This window comes from Nyctibius grandis, chromosome 3 (assembly GCF_013368605.1).
Source record: "Nyctibius grandis isolate bNycGra1 chromosome 3, bNycGra1.pri, whole genome shotgun sequence".
Lineage (NCBI taxonomy): Eukaryota > Metazoa > Chordata > Aves > Nyctibiiformes > Nyctibiidae > Nyctibius > Nyctibius grandis.
The window spans coordinates 58,979,598-58,997,372 of NC_090660.1; the positions used below are offsets into that span (position 1 = coordinate 58,979,598).

General features: G+C 34.5%; 1 protein-coding gene across 1 annotated transcript in view; it reads right to left on the reverse strand.

Moving 5' to 3' along the window:
• ROCK1 (Rho associated coiled-coil containing protein kinase 1) overlaps positions 1–17,775 on the reverse strand; it is a 100,488-nt gene that overhangs the window by 25,070 nt on the left and 57,643 nt on the right. The window contains 13 exon segments of the mRNA XM_068396182.1: positions 1,395–1,488; positions 3,149–3,314; positions 5,186–5,280; positions 6,698–6,767; positions 7,425–7,609; positions 8,485–8,645; positions 9,556–9,706; positions 10,855–10,961; positions 13,257–13,503; positions 13,632–13,723; positions 14,102–14,237; positions 14,798–14,846; positions 15,908–15,996. Coding sequence (XP_068252283.1) covers positions 1,395–1,488; positions 3,149–3,314; positions 5,186–5,280; positions 6,698–6,767; positions 7,425–7,609; positions 8,485–8,645; positions 9,556–9,706; positions 10,855–10,961; positions 13,257–13,503; positions 13,632–13,723; positions 14,102–14,237; positions 14,798–14,846; positions 15,908–15,996 — 1,642 coding nt within the window.

Genomic DNA, 17,775 nt, shown 5'->3' on the forward strand with positions numbered 1-17,775 from the left:
TTCTGTTGTGTCACTTAATGTGCAAAAAACCAGTTTGCACGATAAAGGTTACTGGTTTAATGCTACTGTAACGATAGAAAATTACCAGAAGGATATATCAGAAAGGCACCAAGATGAAATACTAAAGCCAACATATGTATTTTTGTTTCCTGGGGATGATTAAGTTTGTTGCCCCACTTCCTTCGTGTTTGCACTACCAAACGTGTTTCTGCAGTACCAAAAATTATTATGTCAGTACCCACACAGAATAAGACTTATACGACCAGACTCACATTCAGTACAGATTCTCAAATCAAGCATAAAGAGAACACTGGGGAAAAGGCTTTCTTCAAACAAGGAATGACTCTTATGTTTCCCCCACCCCTCTCACACGCCAGTTACTCAATTCTACCAATCTTCCTATCACACCGCCAGTCTGCTGATTTGTTCCCAAAGTTTCTAGATGTATGCACTTCACTGATAAGGATTTCTCCACCAAAACTACAAACAGTTAAAGAATAATTTTGAAGTACTTAAAAGCAGCAAACTCCATAAACTAAAAAAATACTGAAAACTGGTTACTCACCCAATCCATGCTATTACGGAAATGCAGAACTAAGGGAAAATATTTTTGTATGCCTTCCTGCCTACATAGTGTTTGCAACAACACTGACAACACAACCGATAAGGCCTTCACTCTCATAGTCGACAGATGTTAAAGCACGTGTTCCGATTTTATAATGCTTGCTCAAATGCAAAACCATGGGAGTAAAATGAATAATAAAGTAACTTCCCATATAGTCAGAGTGCACATAAACAGAATGCCAATGCACTGATATGCATGAGATCACAACTTGGATTCTGAATCTAAGTGAGATCTTAAGGAAGTTGAAATACTGATACTGCTTTACTGTAAATACTGGAGATACAAACAAAAACTTTAATAAATACATTGTGTGCAATACGAAAAGAGTAAAATACTTTTCCTTAATAACTTCCGTGCACACAAGGGCATGGCTGGCAGAAAGGGGTTAGATAGACAATATATGGATGAGGTGTACTGGACAGGCATTCCTAACTATGCCTGGAGGAACTTAGCGCTAACTTGTTTTAAAAAGTGAGGAGGGACTGTGAGCAGAAACTCACTTTTTCCTACCTGCTACAGCTGAGGTTCTAATTGTTTTCAACAATAAAGGCAGTGCATGGAAATGGAAGCAATACAGTAGAAAGAGTGGCAATTTACATGGAAGATATATTTTCAAGATGAAAACAATGACTTGTATTATTTTTTCATCAAGCCCAAAATAATAGGGAAGATAAACAGCAATGCCTTCTCCCATTTCTGTTTTGTCACATATGCTTCAAATTCAATTGTGCTTCATAACAGATGAATTAAAACTCCAAACATGACATACCTTCCTCCTGTTTCTTAATTTTTTCACTGATCTCTGAATTTTCCTTTGTTATTAAATCAACATCTTTGGTTAATGTGTTATTAGTTTCTTCCAGCTAAATGAAAACAAACACATTTTAAAATAAAGAATTTGCCATAAATTCTGAAAATATTTATAATACTATTATTATACCCTTAAATCTATAACAGCCATTTACTTGGAACGTCTTCCTTGGATTATATAAAAAAAATAAATCTGCTTACCTTTCAAACATGTATTTTTAAAAAATAGCAGTTTTCTTCTAAGCTGTCTTGATTAACCAGCAAGCTCAAAATACACCTGGTCCCAGAAAGAATTCTTTTTTTTTTATTAAATTATCTTTGCAGAACTGAAAACACTGTAGTATATAATTAAAAACTCAACTTAAGCAAAATTAGATTGTCAGTTATTGAATGTAGGAATTTTCAATTAATTTGTGGTACTTTGGAAGAAGTAGTACCTAGAGGCCTGATCCCCTGAATCCAGGGAGAAAAGAAGCTGTTAGATGATACAACTCCAGCATTCAAGGCTAGAGTAGATTCATGGCATCTGCTGCTAAGTAATTGTCATATATAATGAAAAACAGGTATAAACCAGCATAAAAATAAAACTAAATTTGGTCTAAGTCAAAGCTTACATAAGTAAATATGTACAAACGTTTGCCAAAAAAAAAAAAGAAAAAAAAGGAAAGGAAAACCATAACACTTTGAATATGTTAACTGCCAGAAGACACAGTCGGGATCACTTTGCTAACCACTTAACAAATTAATATTAATGAATTAACATACTAAAACCCAGACATAATTGCATTCCTGAAAAAAGGTTTTGTTTGAAGCCTACAGAAATTATTGTGTAGAGAGCTGTCTGACAAAATTATCAGAGTATTTGAAACCAACAAACATATTGGCAAGAAGGTATTCCTTTGATGCCACAGAGAGAGTCTTCTAAATGCTTCTTGAGAAATGGTGGCATTCTGGAGATTTCAAGCTTGTAAAAGAAAACACGTGTAACAAACACTACTTCTGCTATCTTTACACAGAGATATAAACTCCATGGTAGCGCTAACAGAAAGCTTTGAGCAACTGATCCAAGTTATGTTACACCTAGAGTTTTACACCCCCAGGATTCTTAAGAAAATCTGCATAGCTGATGCTAAATGGGAAGAAACAATAATGATAAAATAACTCTGGTATATATGGCTTGCTACTTGAAACTCCTCAATTAGGACATTTATCAACCTGATACTAATACTCAACAGCTACACTTTAGAGTATCTTCAAAAATTACAATTTGTTTTTTCTTGGATTTTTTTGTTTTGTTTTTTAAATAGTTTACCAGTGGGAAGAAATTCAAGACTTCCAAGGTTGTTTTTTGTTTTAAAGAATAAGTAATTTTGCAATAAGAGTCTCTAATACACAGCTCCACAAATTTACAAGATTTAAAAAATACATTAGGCAGTAACAAGAAGTAATTACAAAAGGCTAAATAACTGAATTACAGACATTTGCTGGATTTTCAGTCTGGCTTCAGCTCAGATTCATCGAGTCTACGTTTCTTTGGGAGTTCACATGATGGGATTTAAATGTTCAAGGTTCCAACTGAGTCCAAAACTCAGATACTTAAATAATTATCACTTATGACCACAACAAGACTTTATAAATTAAAATAAAAAGATATATTTCTGTTTCCAGCTGGAAGATATATATATAGGTATTAATTACAGTGCAATAATTTACCCTTCTTATGATGCTGTCCTTATCAGTCATTTCTTGCCTGTGTCTTGATGCTGCTTTTTTGCTTTCCTGACTCAGTTCAAAATACTGTTCTTCAAGGAGTGCTCGTGCCAACCGTTCTGACTCAGCTTTGGTTTCAGCTAAATCCAACTGGGTAGTGAGAGTTTCTCTAGAAAAAGGACATTAAAATTTTGTTCTCCTATGCAAAACATTCCAAGTTTTCAGGAAGACTAACAAACCTAAATTATACCATTTAGCTAATTGTCATTATCTCAGTTTCTTAAGAAAAACAATATTTACAAAACCACACTCTATACACTTGTATCTTTTGATGGTCCACACAAGTTACAGCAGCAAGCTTACTATAATTCAATTAAAATTTCAATCATCTGTGAGACACTAACCCTTAGGAAACCAGGTGTCAAATTCTCCTGCCTTTGAGGAATAAAAAATAAAATTAAATTGCATATACAGTGTGGTCCATCAAAAGATACTTAACCCTATCAGTATTAGCTACTTTTTCACACAAAATTACTGTTCGTGAAGATGTGTGCTCCAGACTGTTTGAACAATAAGAAAATTGCATAAAGTTTCTGAAAACATACAGTGGTTCTATGCCTATGCAACCTGTTGCAGAAAGACTTGTAAATTCTATCTACAGCTTGAGAGGCAAAGGGCAGTAACTTTGGTGCAGCATCTCATTAATGTATATACAACTTCTGATCAGTTCAGCATACAAGCCAAACTTTCTTCCTATTGCTTGGAGTACAGGCAGAGCTCCTACGTATTTGCCTGCAAAGAAAGCCACATAAAGCATAGTGGTCAGTCTGGCACCCACAAGTCAGATGTACCCAGCAAAATGTGACACAGCCCACAGCATGCCGAGATAGGAGTGCCAATACATTACTGCAGTATGGGCTCATGCCCTTCCTGCACTGCAAAATAAAAATATATATGCAATGAAATATGTATTGCTATGGAGTCCACTGATTTGATACTTCTGTAGTAGATACGGGGCCCTACTGTAAAAGGTAACAGTTGAAGCATACTCAAGAGTTTGAGTATATATATACTCAATACACAACAATTCCCATAGTTGTATACAGGTGAAAAATGTTTATGATGAACACAAGATTGTGGAGAACAGCGAGGAAACAGAATAAAAGGAATTTATAAAAATAAATAAGAGAAAAAGAAAAAAAAAACACAAGAGGGCTAACGGAAGTCTCTCCTTCCTTCCCCTCCCCCTCCTCCCTTTTTTCTTTTCAAGTAGGACACTGCACCTGAACAACTTTGCATAGACAGGTATTTTCCTCCTACATCATATTTATTAGCCCAACATCTTTTCTATCTCCCTTTCTTAGCCCACCAAAATGCATCATGAACACTGTACGTGACCTCCTCCCTTTAGATTATTTTGCAATGCTGATGCTCAAGTAGAACAAGAGACCCAGACTTTAGAAGAGAAAAACTCTGCTTCATGCATAAGACTACGTTCTCCTTCTTCAGAATAAATATACATTAAATAAATTAATAAATTGGAAAAAGTAGTTTAAAAATAGTACATCACAATTAATAGTTGTTGGATTAACTGGTTTTGCTATAATCAGAAGTATACTAAATCTACAATTCAAAGTATTTTCATTATCTTTTTCTCGAAACAGTTTATTGGCTATAGAAATATACTAAGTAATTATCAGGATAAATATAATTAAATAAAAAAAGTTGTTACACAAGCAAGATGATTACCACAAATTGTAATGTTTTTTCAAAAGTTTGCATGTTCCTAAATTCTCAGAAGTCATCATTCTTCTCCTGTACATTACAAATAGAGTCCAAAGCAAATATGAATAACCATATTTGGCTTTGTGAGTAAGCACAGGTAACATCCTATGTATTTGCCATCTTATAAGGTCTTATCAAACCTTTTGAGACCTGTATTTTTCTGAATTAAACATTTTAAATCTGATTCAAAATCTTCATGAGTGAGACCATACTATATGGGAAAACACGTCTATTTGAGAAACACAATGGGCATACTTTTCGTTTTGCAATTCCTGCATTTTTCTTTGAGTTTCTTTATTCTTTTCATCAATCTCCTCTTTCAGTTCCTTAACCTGAGTTTTGTAAAGTGTCTGTAAAAGAAAGCATAAAAAAAAAGAAACATTATTCAAATTCCATCGTGAAATTCTTCATTGTTTTGGTACTGGTTGGTTTGAATCTGTCAAACCCCAATGCATGCCAGTGTCTTTAATGGAATTTCCTCCTTCCTGCCTGTCTGAGATGCTCCTTTCCAATTTCCCTTGTGTAGGGAACTGATGTGACTGAAACAAAGTTTTCAATTTTCTAGTCCGGTTTCCTACATAGTTGTGCAAACACACCTGCTGACAAAAGGGAAGGCAGGCACTAGGACACAGCTGAGCAGGTCTCTTGGAAACAACAGGACAAAACTGCATTGTCTTGTAGCATCACTGTCTCAAAATGTTAGTCAAACAAGCCTAATACTGTCCTGTGCTTCCACCTGTTGTATTCTGTTTGTATCCATGTATCTTTTCTCTCAGACTTTAACTTTTTTGTGTAGAGACTGACTTTTATCTTAATAACTGATTCAACAGAGGTCTGATTTACATAAATGACTTCTGTTCTTAATTACTATATTGTTATTTACACCCCCAGTAAATTTTAAAGTTAAAATTTTATCTTCTACAGTAATGTACTTTTGCTAAATATTCAGACCGAATTATGAATGTCTTATTTAAACCACATGCTAGTGAAAAAAAGAGAAAACTGAGAATGAAACACAGTACTCTGGATCTTCTTATTAGCAATATATTATGGAGAAATGCACAAAAATCTGTAACACGTAATGAAATTACAATCATATGCAGTTTTGTAAACAGTAAAATTTTTATGGCCCCTCCAAAGAAGAACCGAATTTAAAAAGTACTTCCCAAAGTGAAATGAAACTGTCCATATTCACAAATGTATTTGAAGTTCAGGTGTTATAGAGCATCTCATGCTATTATTTCTTTTCACAGAAGTGAAACAGATCAAACTAAATCTATGAAATATACATTTTGGCTACCTGGAGTACCGAATAAGTCTCTTCAGGGACTCGGGTACAGAGAAGGCGTCTTTTTAGAAGGATGAGGAATATGTGCAGAATGCTACTGAGTTTATGGTCCATAAATATACTTACGGTATTATTCCAGTAAGTACGGAGATTTTGAACTCTCTACAAAGTTTGCAACTATGTCAGAAAAGTATCTCTTTTCCAACCTCAAGGTAGGAACTACTCTAATGAATAAGTCAGGTAAGAGTTGCTCAATGTAATATAAAGGTTTGACAAACAGCTACAAACAAACATATTCGATAGACTATCTAACGTACTCTACTTTTTTGTTCACTGTTTGTATTTCAGGCAGGATTTTTTGAATTGCTGATTTATGCCAGGTTGTTATTTACATTTACAAAATTTTAATATGTCAAGCTATTCGCTGTTCAATGATTTCATGTCAAAATGTAGCACTCTCGATTCTTTGCAAGTCTTACCGAAAAATACTGCTCAGCTTCAAGCTGATCCTGAAGCTCACGCATTTGACCTTCATTTCCTCTGTACTGTCTTTGAAGGAATAAAAAAGGAAAACATGTAAAACTCAGCTACTAACAAATGACAGACTATTTCTAACCAGAATAGCATCCTACGAAGATCTTACAGTTGCACATGTATTATTTCACAAAGACCAACAGTTTGCTGTATCCTAAAATTCTGATTTAATTACATTCTTTATTCTACTCTAATGATCGTTTCAGTATGTAATTTAGAAGATGAGAAGTACTCTAAACGGAGAAATAAGTCAGCTGAACAAATATGACAGAAGCCTAATTAATGAAAAATGTCTTCAGTCAGCTTAAGAAATGTTAAGAAAAAGAATCAGGTAGTTAGCTATTGACTCCCATGTATTAAAACTAAAAGTCCCATATGACTTAATAAGTAGTATCACAGTCAACCCATAAAAAAGTCACTCAAATAAAAGTGGCATATGCCACTTGACACAGAATGATGAGCCAAGAATTGTTCTGCATCACAGCTCATAACAAAAATATTCCAACACTGAAGGCTACATACAGAAATCATAACATGCAGCTAAAAATATTCTTTTAGTTTAGGAAAAAAATGCCTATGCACCAGAGAACTTTTTTTCACTAATACAAACAGGCAAAATAGTACATGTATAATTAAGCAACTTTTTCCATTTTACTTCAGATTTTTACTTACTTAGCAAGTTGAGCCAACTCAAATTCCAGTAATCTCTTTGCTTCCAACAATGTATTGATTTCCTGTTTCAGCTGCTTCTCAGAACCCTTCAAGTTATCTGCTTCAAAAGCTTGTGCCTTTAAGTCATTCTGTGCCATTATTCGCTTATTCGTTTCTTGTTCTAGCTGAAGTGTTAGGTTCTTTACCTAAATGAGAAATATTTCAATTTAGGAGTGTTTGTTGAATAACCAATTGCATATAGTTGAAAGTGTTTCATATATGGATTATTTTATGTCAAACACCATTGCCTAGATGCTACACATTGTACAGTGTGTAAAAATATTCCTAAATCTCCAAACACTTCAGTGCAATAATCTTATAGAAAGCTGCTGCCCTTACAGAACGTACTGATATGACACTGCATTATGATAAAGCTCCTCTGAAGTCAGCTTATTTCAAAGTCCCAAATATGTTTTATCTTATCTTAAAGGCAACAATGGAAGAAACCTAAATTGTCTGCTGAAAGGTCCTGCAAACCTCTCTGTGGATTTCAGATCTTAAAAACTTCTCACTCTAGAAAAAACTGCAGCCTAGCAGCTATATAAAAACTAATTTATACAAGCTGTGACCCGTAAGAAAGGTGTTATAACCTTCATTCCCAGTGTCCTGTAAAGAAAAAGTAAGGAAAAAACTATTATTCTTACTACCTAGTTTTCACACTCAATATGCTAATTGCATTTTCTTGAACAAATGCTTTTCTAGAGAATGCAAACTCACAACTGGAAACCAATCAGACCACACAGTCAAATTTACAAGCGAGTTTTTCCTTTAAAAAAAAAAGAAAAGGAAACACAAAAAAATGCATTATATTAAATTAAGGGCTCAGACATGTAAGGCATCCAAGAGCTAAGAAACAAGTGGAAATTACCTAACACCACTTAGGCCAACAACTGCCTTCAGATCTACTGAGAGGCGTATTATGCAAGGAGCTCAGTGTAAGTGAATTTATTTTTCTATTTCTCAACGCAACTATAATTTCTTATCTATATAGAAAATTGTTAGCGATCAATATTTTACTTACTTTATCTTCCAGTCTTTCCTTTTGCTCAAGAAGGTGTTCCAGTTTCTGCTGAGATTGCTTCAGGTCAAAGTCCAGCATGGAACACTGTTTTTCAGCTTGAACTATTCGATTTTCTGCCTTTTCTCTTGCTGCCCTTTCTTCCTTTACTTTTTTTTCCATTTCTAAACAAGATTAAGGAAAGAAAAACAATAAAAATGAATATGTAGCATCTGCAAGAATGCCTTTTGTAAACACAGTCTTAAATATCCTAATATTTTTCAAACCCTTTTGTTCAGCTATTTAAGCTCTTCTGCTGTTAGATGGACTGATTACTGAGTAAAAACTTCCTGGCATTATTACAAGAACCACTAAAAAAGAAATTCCAATTTGCATTCAAAGCACTGGAATATCATCATGACAACTGAAAGAAATTGTAAAAGAAATTTAAAAATGCAGATTCTTGAAGTAATAAATGAAATAAAGGCAAAGTTTCACTTCCATGAATGGATAAGTAGATGGAAAGAAAAGAAATGCTACAATTCTGTTAGCTTTCTGAAAAGATACAAACTAGACATGCAGGTAATGATGACCTTCACAAAGAAAACCTGATGTATTCAATTAAGATAGCAAGACACACCTTTGATTCATGGATATGCATCTATAAAAGAAACTTCAACACTTCAGACTAGCCTAATACAACACTGATATTTTTAATGCAGTTACACAGGAATGAACGCTCCAAGACATCTGTCTTGATAATGCATTCTTTCAATTCCGTTTAGCATTAGCCAGAATTTCAAGATTCAATAACATTTTAGAAGCCAAGGAAGTCTTTGAATTGCAAATGCAGTAAGATATTCAAAACACTTAGAAACAATGCAACTTTTATGGTACAAGTACCATGATAGAGAAAATAATTTTAAAAGTGTATTTTTCATTATGCATGTTTTAAGATTTTGACATGCGTTTTCTTTATACAAGGGATTAAACACTTGTATAAGAGTACTACTTTATGAGACAACGTGTTTTAAGATATCATAATCAAAACACCTTTTATTATGTATTTACCTGAAACTTGCAAGAAACACTTACCACACATTGCAACTGATTTTGCCTCCTCTAGTGACTGATGTTTGTCAGTTAACCGAGCTTTAGTCACTTTGTGTTCATTTACTTCCTGTTCTAACCGGTCTTGTAATGATTTGAGTTTGTAGTTCAAATCTATCTCTAAATTATTCTTTTCCTAAAGATAAGGAAAAAAAGTTACCAGATTTCTATAATATCTGAAGGAATCACATTTCCTTTCTTCCCTTTTTTAGTGTTAACTTTTTGTTATATGAAGAAATTATGAATGTTATTTTCCATGCTTAATAAAGAATGGTAACAGACGAAAACTGTACTCAGTGCTCTGGAGAAAACTTCATTAACATTTTTCAGTAGTCTATAAATTCATAAGATAATGAAAACTTCTCAGTTTGAATAATTAGTAGTCACCTAAATTGGAAATATACAACTAACCCACCAACAACACTAGAGCAAAGAGGAATTTTAATTATTGTTACCTGGATGCAATTCTGTTATTTCATTGTTGGGACTGCCAGCCACTAACAGTAACTCATGAAATAAGCACTGGAGATGAGCTTTGAGAGACAGGGACTTGCCTTTGGATTGCTGCTTCACATAACACCAAATGAGAATGGTTTGCACCTTCCCTCATAGGTAGTCATATCTCTCTGGTTCATGTGGATAGACCACACAGCATGACAAGTCTTTACCTGACCTCAAAACATAGAGCTAACATGTACCCTATGTAGATAAAGGGTGCAGGATTTCCTTTTACTCTTCTTTACTTGTGTCTCCATTTTGGGGCAGGGATCAGAGATGTTAGGGGAACAGGAAGGAAGGAAGGAAGGAAGGAAGGAAGGGAGGGAGGGAGGGAGGAAAATTGAAATGGTTCAGCTCCAAAGTTGGTCAAAAGGTCTGGCTCTGATCCAGCTAAATTAAAATCCAGTAAAAGCAGAAATTTAAATTTCAGGTTTTAAAAAAGTTCAATTCATAGGTTTTCAGGAGGTAAGTCTCTGCAGCAATAGTTAGGCAGTCAGAACAAAAATTACTTGCTACAGGCAGAAGAGTTGGATCCCTGAATCAGTGATAGTGAATGACAAACACGAATTTTACATGAATTTTATGCCCAAAGCTACAAGTAAGAACTACCTGAGGACTTACAAGACTTACCATCCCGATGAGATTGTAAATTAGCACTCGTTAATCATTTTAACACAAGACTGGTTTCAAACAAGAACACAGGACTTAGCAACACCAATAAATACTATTTGAAAATATAGTCAAAAGCTGACAAAGAACATTAGCCTCAACATCATTTTATCATACCTTTTCTGAATGATTAAGCATATCTTGTGCTTGTTTCTTTCTGCTTTCCACTCTTTCAAGATGTTTTTAACGTTTTTTTACTTCTTCTTGTAAAGCTGTAATCCGAACTGCCATAAGAAATGAAATACCATTCAGTATCAGTTACTTGACGTAGATCAATAAGCTTTTCAACCTTCATTGATTTCTGGGTCCCTAAAATATTTACACTTTCAAATTTTTCAGATATGCAAAGGCTGTACATTGTAAAGAAAACTGATCTTTTCAGCCACGCCTTATGCATGCCATTAGTTACAACTCACAAAAAACAATCACATGCAAAACTCGGTACCTGCCTTGCATCATTCACAATATCTAATACACAAAATTTCTTCCTTTAAACCAAGTTCTGCTGTGCTATGCAACAAGAACCTCTTCTGATGTTAACTCCACTAATATGTAGATAAGGCACATTATGCAAAAAGTCAGTCTTAAATGGACCTACAGGTACTGAAACAATATGTATTCACCTAACTGTGACTCAAGTGCTCTGCTGTGCATAGAGGAACTATTTTCCATTCCCCACAGCATCTACCACAAGACCCTGAGTGGCATTGGAAGTTTATGCTAAATACTAAGTAGAATCACAGAATGGTTTGGGTTGGAAGGGACCTTTAAAGACCATCTAGTTCCAACCCCCCTGCAGTGAGCAGGGACATCTTCCACTAGATCACGTTGCTCAAAGCCCCATCCAACCTGACTTTGAACACTTCCAGGGATGGGGCAACAACAACTTCTCTGGGCAACCTCTTCCAGTGTCTCACCATTGTAAAAAATTTCTTCCTTATATGTAATATAAATCTACTTTCTTTCAGTTTAAAAGCATTGCCCCTTGTCACTACAGTGCCTGGTAAAAAGTCTGTCTCCATCTTTCTTATAAGCCCCCTTTAAGTATTGAAAAGCCACAATAATGTCTTCCCCAAAGCTGTAGTAGTAGTACTAGTAGTAGTAGTGTGTATGTGTGTGTGTGCACATACCAAAGCAGTAGTATATATATTGCTTAGGGATATAGTGTATATATATATATTGCTTAGGGATGTGGTTTAGTGGTGGACTTGGCAGTGCTAGGTTACCAGTTGGACTCGATGATCTTAAATGTCCTTTCCAACCAAAACGATTCTATGATTCTATATATATAAGCTTAAGTGGTAGTATACATTTCTAGACTGAAGAATTTGCAAACAAACATTTTTGATTATATTACATTTAATAGCTTAAATACAGTATTAAAAAATATAAATATCAAATACAATTGTCCACAGTACAACCTGCTTCACTTAATTTTTAAGTATCAAGAGACATACTGACAATATGTAAGAAACTATGAGATGGAAGAGGATAAAGTCTTCCTAAATCTTATGCTTTTCTCATTCATTTTAAACATGCTTTTAAAAACAGCTGTATCAGTTTTTTAATTATATAAAGCTATTTGGGTATGTACAAGCAAAGCACCTTAATCCTACACCCTTCAGAAAAAGATCCTTTTCATGCAGACTCCTGAGTTGGATGTGGTCAAAAACACATTTTGAAGTGCACAGAATAATCTTCTCGTGCCATTTTTACCTCCTGCTTGCAATTAACAACAGACTGGATCAAACTACACTCAGTCATTTCAGAGGAATTTTACAATCGTTCACTGAAAATTGATTTACTATATTTGAAGCACAGTAAACAGGCAACTTGATTCTTGATGATTCTTCCTTTGTGCTAGCAAAGTTTACCATAAAAAAAAACAAACCAAAATCACTCGAAAGACCTTAACAAAAGATTGCGCCTCATGGAAAATTATTTTCAAACTGTTTAAAATGACAAGTTAAGAGGGCAGGATCCATTAGCATAGGCACAGTCATGAACCAATATCTGAATAGTATCTGAATAGTTTCTAGCACGAAGAATCAGAAGTACAAATGATAAAAAGTTCCAAGCATCCTGAAAAAAGGGATTCCACATCTGCATGTGGAAAACAAATGCAATTTAACAACAAAATAGCTTTCTCCACAAACAAAAGAAGAGAAAGTGCAGGGTATGACAACTTGGCTACTGCACCAAGGCAGTAAGACAGAGTGTTGTGTCTTCTCTAGCACTGTATCAGCTTTTCATATTTTTGTACCACTGGACTCCAACTTTTTAGTCAGGGCAGTCCCACAGACTTACAATCAGTGGTTTCCCACTCTTTGATTTGGATACTCTCCCTCCCAAGAGCCACTCAGACATGATCAGGAAGCAAGATCCAATCTTCAGAAATTGTTCTATCAAGTCACACTTGGTTTGCAGGTTGGCTTTCCTCCCTTTACATAACTGTACTTTATTTAATAATGTAGGGTTATCACAACTTTTTTGGTACAGTACAAATAGAGAAGAATTACCCTGTAGTTCTCCAATCATTTCAGATCCATGACTTCTGTCCCTTCGTTCCGACTCCAAAGCTGCTTGCAGTTGGTAATAATCTTTCTCCACCTGCAGTTTTGTGCTTTCTAGAACTCTGCACCTTTCCTGCAGTTCTCTATTCAGTGATTCTACCTGACTTAATGACTTGCTCATTTCTGTGTTACCCTTTCTCAGTCTTGCTGCTGTATCTGATTCCGTCCTCAGCAAATCATTTGCTTCTTCTAGCTGTTAAAATAAAACAGACAAGATTCTCAAATATAAAAATTATTGGGACCAGTTTTGTTATATCTGAATGCTCACTACTGCTTCTCAAATCTAAGAAAGAATGAAGACAACAAACAGAAGCAACATACTTGCTTTTGTAATTGTGTTATCTTCTCATTTGTAATTTGTGAATGCTGGCTGATTTTTTTCAAGTCTTCCATCTGATCTTTTAGTGTGGACACTAAAGAGAAATTACACCATTAATATATCAGATTTAAAAAATCCTTAGGCTTTGTTTTGTTTTTTACACAAACACACTCAAATAAATTCGTGATGTATAATAGGTATTTCGCTGACTTTTTGCTTCTTATATACATTTTTAGGTCAAATTCTGTGCTTGCAGAACAACAACGCACACTGTAGAGAACAGAATTTTAAAATAAGACAAAAATATTGTCTTCGTGTTAAAACTCAAATGAAAATAAACTCAAAGTTTGTGTTCATTATTTGAAAAGACCTTTTTAAAGTTGCGTAGCACTTAAGATGCTAAGGTAGTAAATTATTACCCAAAACACATCATACACCTCATCAGTGTCAATGTTTGGACAACATGGCATACCTTCATTTTCCACATTCCGTCTTTTTTCATTCTCTTGTTCAATTTTTCTTTGGTAGTCATTTATCTTATGTTGCAATACCATCTTTTCCTTCTCAATCTGAGACACTGTTGATTCCAAGTTCTTTCTTTGATTTCCCTAAAATTAAAAGCATTGGTATTTTCTATTTACATTTTAATGAATGATCCCTAAACCAGTATCTCTGTAACTAATTAATCAAGGAAACTGATACATCGTTTCCAATGAATGATTTTCTGGCTTCCTTGAAAAGGTTTTCAGAAAAGATGGCTTTTTTAACTTCTACATGACAAGTTTATGAAATTACTAGAAAAGTAATCTTTAATGTGATTATATGTAAGTAACTATTAAAATTATTAAGAGACAACATTTTTCAATAGAAAATAATCTGTACAACAATTTCTTGAGTAAACTCCAGAGAAATTACAACGAGCAGGATTAAGCAAAACATTTAGCAGAGGAAACAGAATTCAGCGTGACTTGCAGAAAGAAAAAAGGTTTTGAAAATGTGTACAAATAAAAATATATCTCCCAATGCTACATATTGAAATGTAACGGTTTGGTCTCAAATTTAAACTCAGAACAATTTTTTTAGTCACAGAAGAAATATCTTAAATCATGAAAGTACTATCCACATTCTTTTCCCAGCTCAGAAGGCTTCAGTGAGGAAAAAAAATTACCTCTTCATCCAGTTCTTTCATTATCTTGTCTAGCTTTATGTTTGAAGATCTAAAAATAAAAGAAAATCATTTCAGTAATATTTGAGAAGGATACATTATACATAGTGTTTTTCTACTGAAATAATTTGGGACCATTACTAAAGTGAACATTTACATTTTGGCTACTGCTATTTTGTAACAAACGTTTGAAATTGAAGAAAACAATCAATCACTGGCAATGATTTGTAAAATATATTATTAAGTATTTATCAGCTCTGCTGGAGATTATATATGCAAAGCTTTAGGTGCCACATTTTCTCCCTTAATCCGCAAATGTAAAAACAGTGTATGTACACAACAGGCTACCATTAAATTAGAATACCCTGGTGAACTTCCAAAACTTCCTCTAGTTGTGAACTTTCCAAATACCTGAAATGGTTCATTAATTCAACAGTAGACAGCTATTATTATAAAGATATTTGAATAATGCTATTTAAAAGTCTCTCTGTTGAAGCAATGTATTAGAACACAGTACTACAGAGAGAGTGAGGTTAAGTGCATAGTAAAACCCCACGTTAACTGGTAATAACACTGACACATCCATTGCATTTTTGTAGCTAGCTATCCCTGTTCGAAGAGATAACAAAAAAGCACCAAGACAAGACTTTAGAAAGCAAATAGTTGTTCCTATCTATCAGTCACAGGAGAAAAAAAAGGAATGTGGTTTTCCAACAAGTACCATGTATTTAGAAACCATCCAGTTAATTTTAATAATCCAATATATGCGTATATACAGTATTTTATGTTTTTTTAAAAAATCAGCATGATCATTGTGTACCTCAGTCCAATAAAACATCTGAATTCAGAGTACTGGGTAAACTCAAGCATTCAAGTGTTCAGAAAGAATATGTGTTACATGGGTGCCAATGAAAACAAAGTATTTTCTTCACACTATATTCAAGAAAACCATTCAAATATTGTTTTAGAATGACTTAAACCTGTGCCTGGAGCTCCCCTGGATAACTACAGTACCATTCTCAGTGTTACTGTGGTAATCCGTAAAGCAGTAATACAGAACTGAAGTGTCAGATGTATTCAAATTATGTAAACAACTAAAGTTCAAAGTCTCACCTGCACTTTTGCTCCATTTCATCTTTCAACTGCATTTCATTATGTAGTTGTTCTTCCAACTCATAGATCATCTTCTGCATATTTTCCAGCTTTAAATATATATTTATACATGAAAGAACATGCATTAAATTTAAAAACTTCAAAAAAGTATTTCAGAATATTCAGTGCTCTTCATGTTCTATCACAGCTTACTCACTTCTATCTAAACACTTGATTTTTTACCTTATTAAAATGTGATTCCCCCCCCCCCAAAAAAAATCTTAAAATTTAATTAGAGGAAACAACTTTAATATTACACAGTTTTATCATTAACGCACACAAAATTTTAGGGTTCTGAATAGTTCCGTCAGAATTCACAGGGCTAAGCTAAGTCAAATCCTCCTTGTTTTAAGTATCTTCAGAATCAGACTAAAGATGTTACTGCAAAGATATAAAAAGCATTTTAATTAGTCTCAAAATTTCTTTTTCTAGCATGAACCACCACATGTATTTTGCAATGCATCTTAAAGCTCTCAACAAGTTCAAAAAGCAGAACCAAGCCTGTCAGTTATTAGCAAGGGGGCAGGGGGAAATGCTCTTAACATCTAATTTAGTCAGAGGTAATTTTTACAGCTAGCACTGTACTAAGGTTTGAAAATAGTAACAAGCTTCAGATGTTAATACAGAACATTACTGTATAGCCAGCAAGAAAAATTCAGAAATTCATTCTCTTCATATAGTCTCAAAATATCTACCTTCTGCTGGATCTCTGGGCACGATAATCCCACTCCAACATCAGCAATATCCTCAATTAACAAGAAGATGGTGTCAACTTGAGGAAGCTCATTAAGTCAACCCCGTGCTGATTCACTCTCTTCAAGGTTTTCCCTGATCTTGTCAGGATTTCAGCCTTATTTAGCTTTCCCACAACTTTCTTCGAACTGCATAGAGAAGAATTACAGTCCTAACCTAGACTCTCTTCAAAGCAACATATTCAAGTGGTTCTGACCCTTTGCTTTCTTGTTCCTTGTTTTAACTTCAAAAACTCTGACAATTGCCTGACTCCTTTTGCACAATCATCCTAGAAAAAGGAGCAACAGAACAGTTCCTCCTACATCTGCTCTTCCTTTTTTTCCTTTTTCTCACTAAGATCATGAAGAGGAGACAAATCACGCTCATCTCCATTCTTTCTTGATAGCAACAGTAAGTGTTCTCAACAAGGACTGCCCTCTGCACAGTCCTAAATAAGATTTCAGTTTGGAGACACATTGTAGCATGCTTTATCCATATTAAATGAGAAAGTATAGCTAAGATTATATTTGCCTACTTCCAGGCAGGCATTTTTCTTACTTCCTACTTTCAATCTGTTCTCCTTCCCATTGTAGTAGGAAATAAAGCATGGAGCACTCAGGGGCTCTGAAGAACTGGAGATCATTTCTCATTTCCTCCTTTTTCTTTCTTCCACGCTCTTAAGCTGCTCTGAAGTTTTCAGAGGAAGAATACAGATGTGGTGACTGGGGACTAACCAGAAACTACATATTTTATATTTTCACCACTCTATTTATATATTTACCACTACCTATCACAAAGCTTTGAGAAAGCAAGGAAATACTGAAATAAACAGACTTCTCAGCACTTACAGAACAGCTCTAGAAAACCAGTTATTGGTGTGACATACAATATAACACCATGTAGATGAGACAATGGTTGTAGTCAAAAACCACAGCGATGGCCTCTAAATCTAAACTTTGAGGAAAAAGGAAGGAGGACCAGTACACAACACATTTATCTCTTTGGTATGAACCACTGAGAAATCAAGAAGCGAGACTAAAGGCCAGCTCTCACTTTAGTAAAAAGGGACCACAGCTAATGCACAAAAATAAAGAATA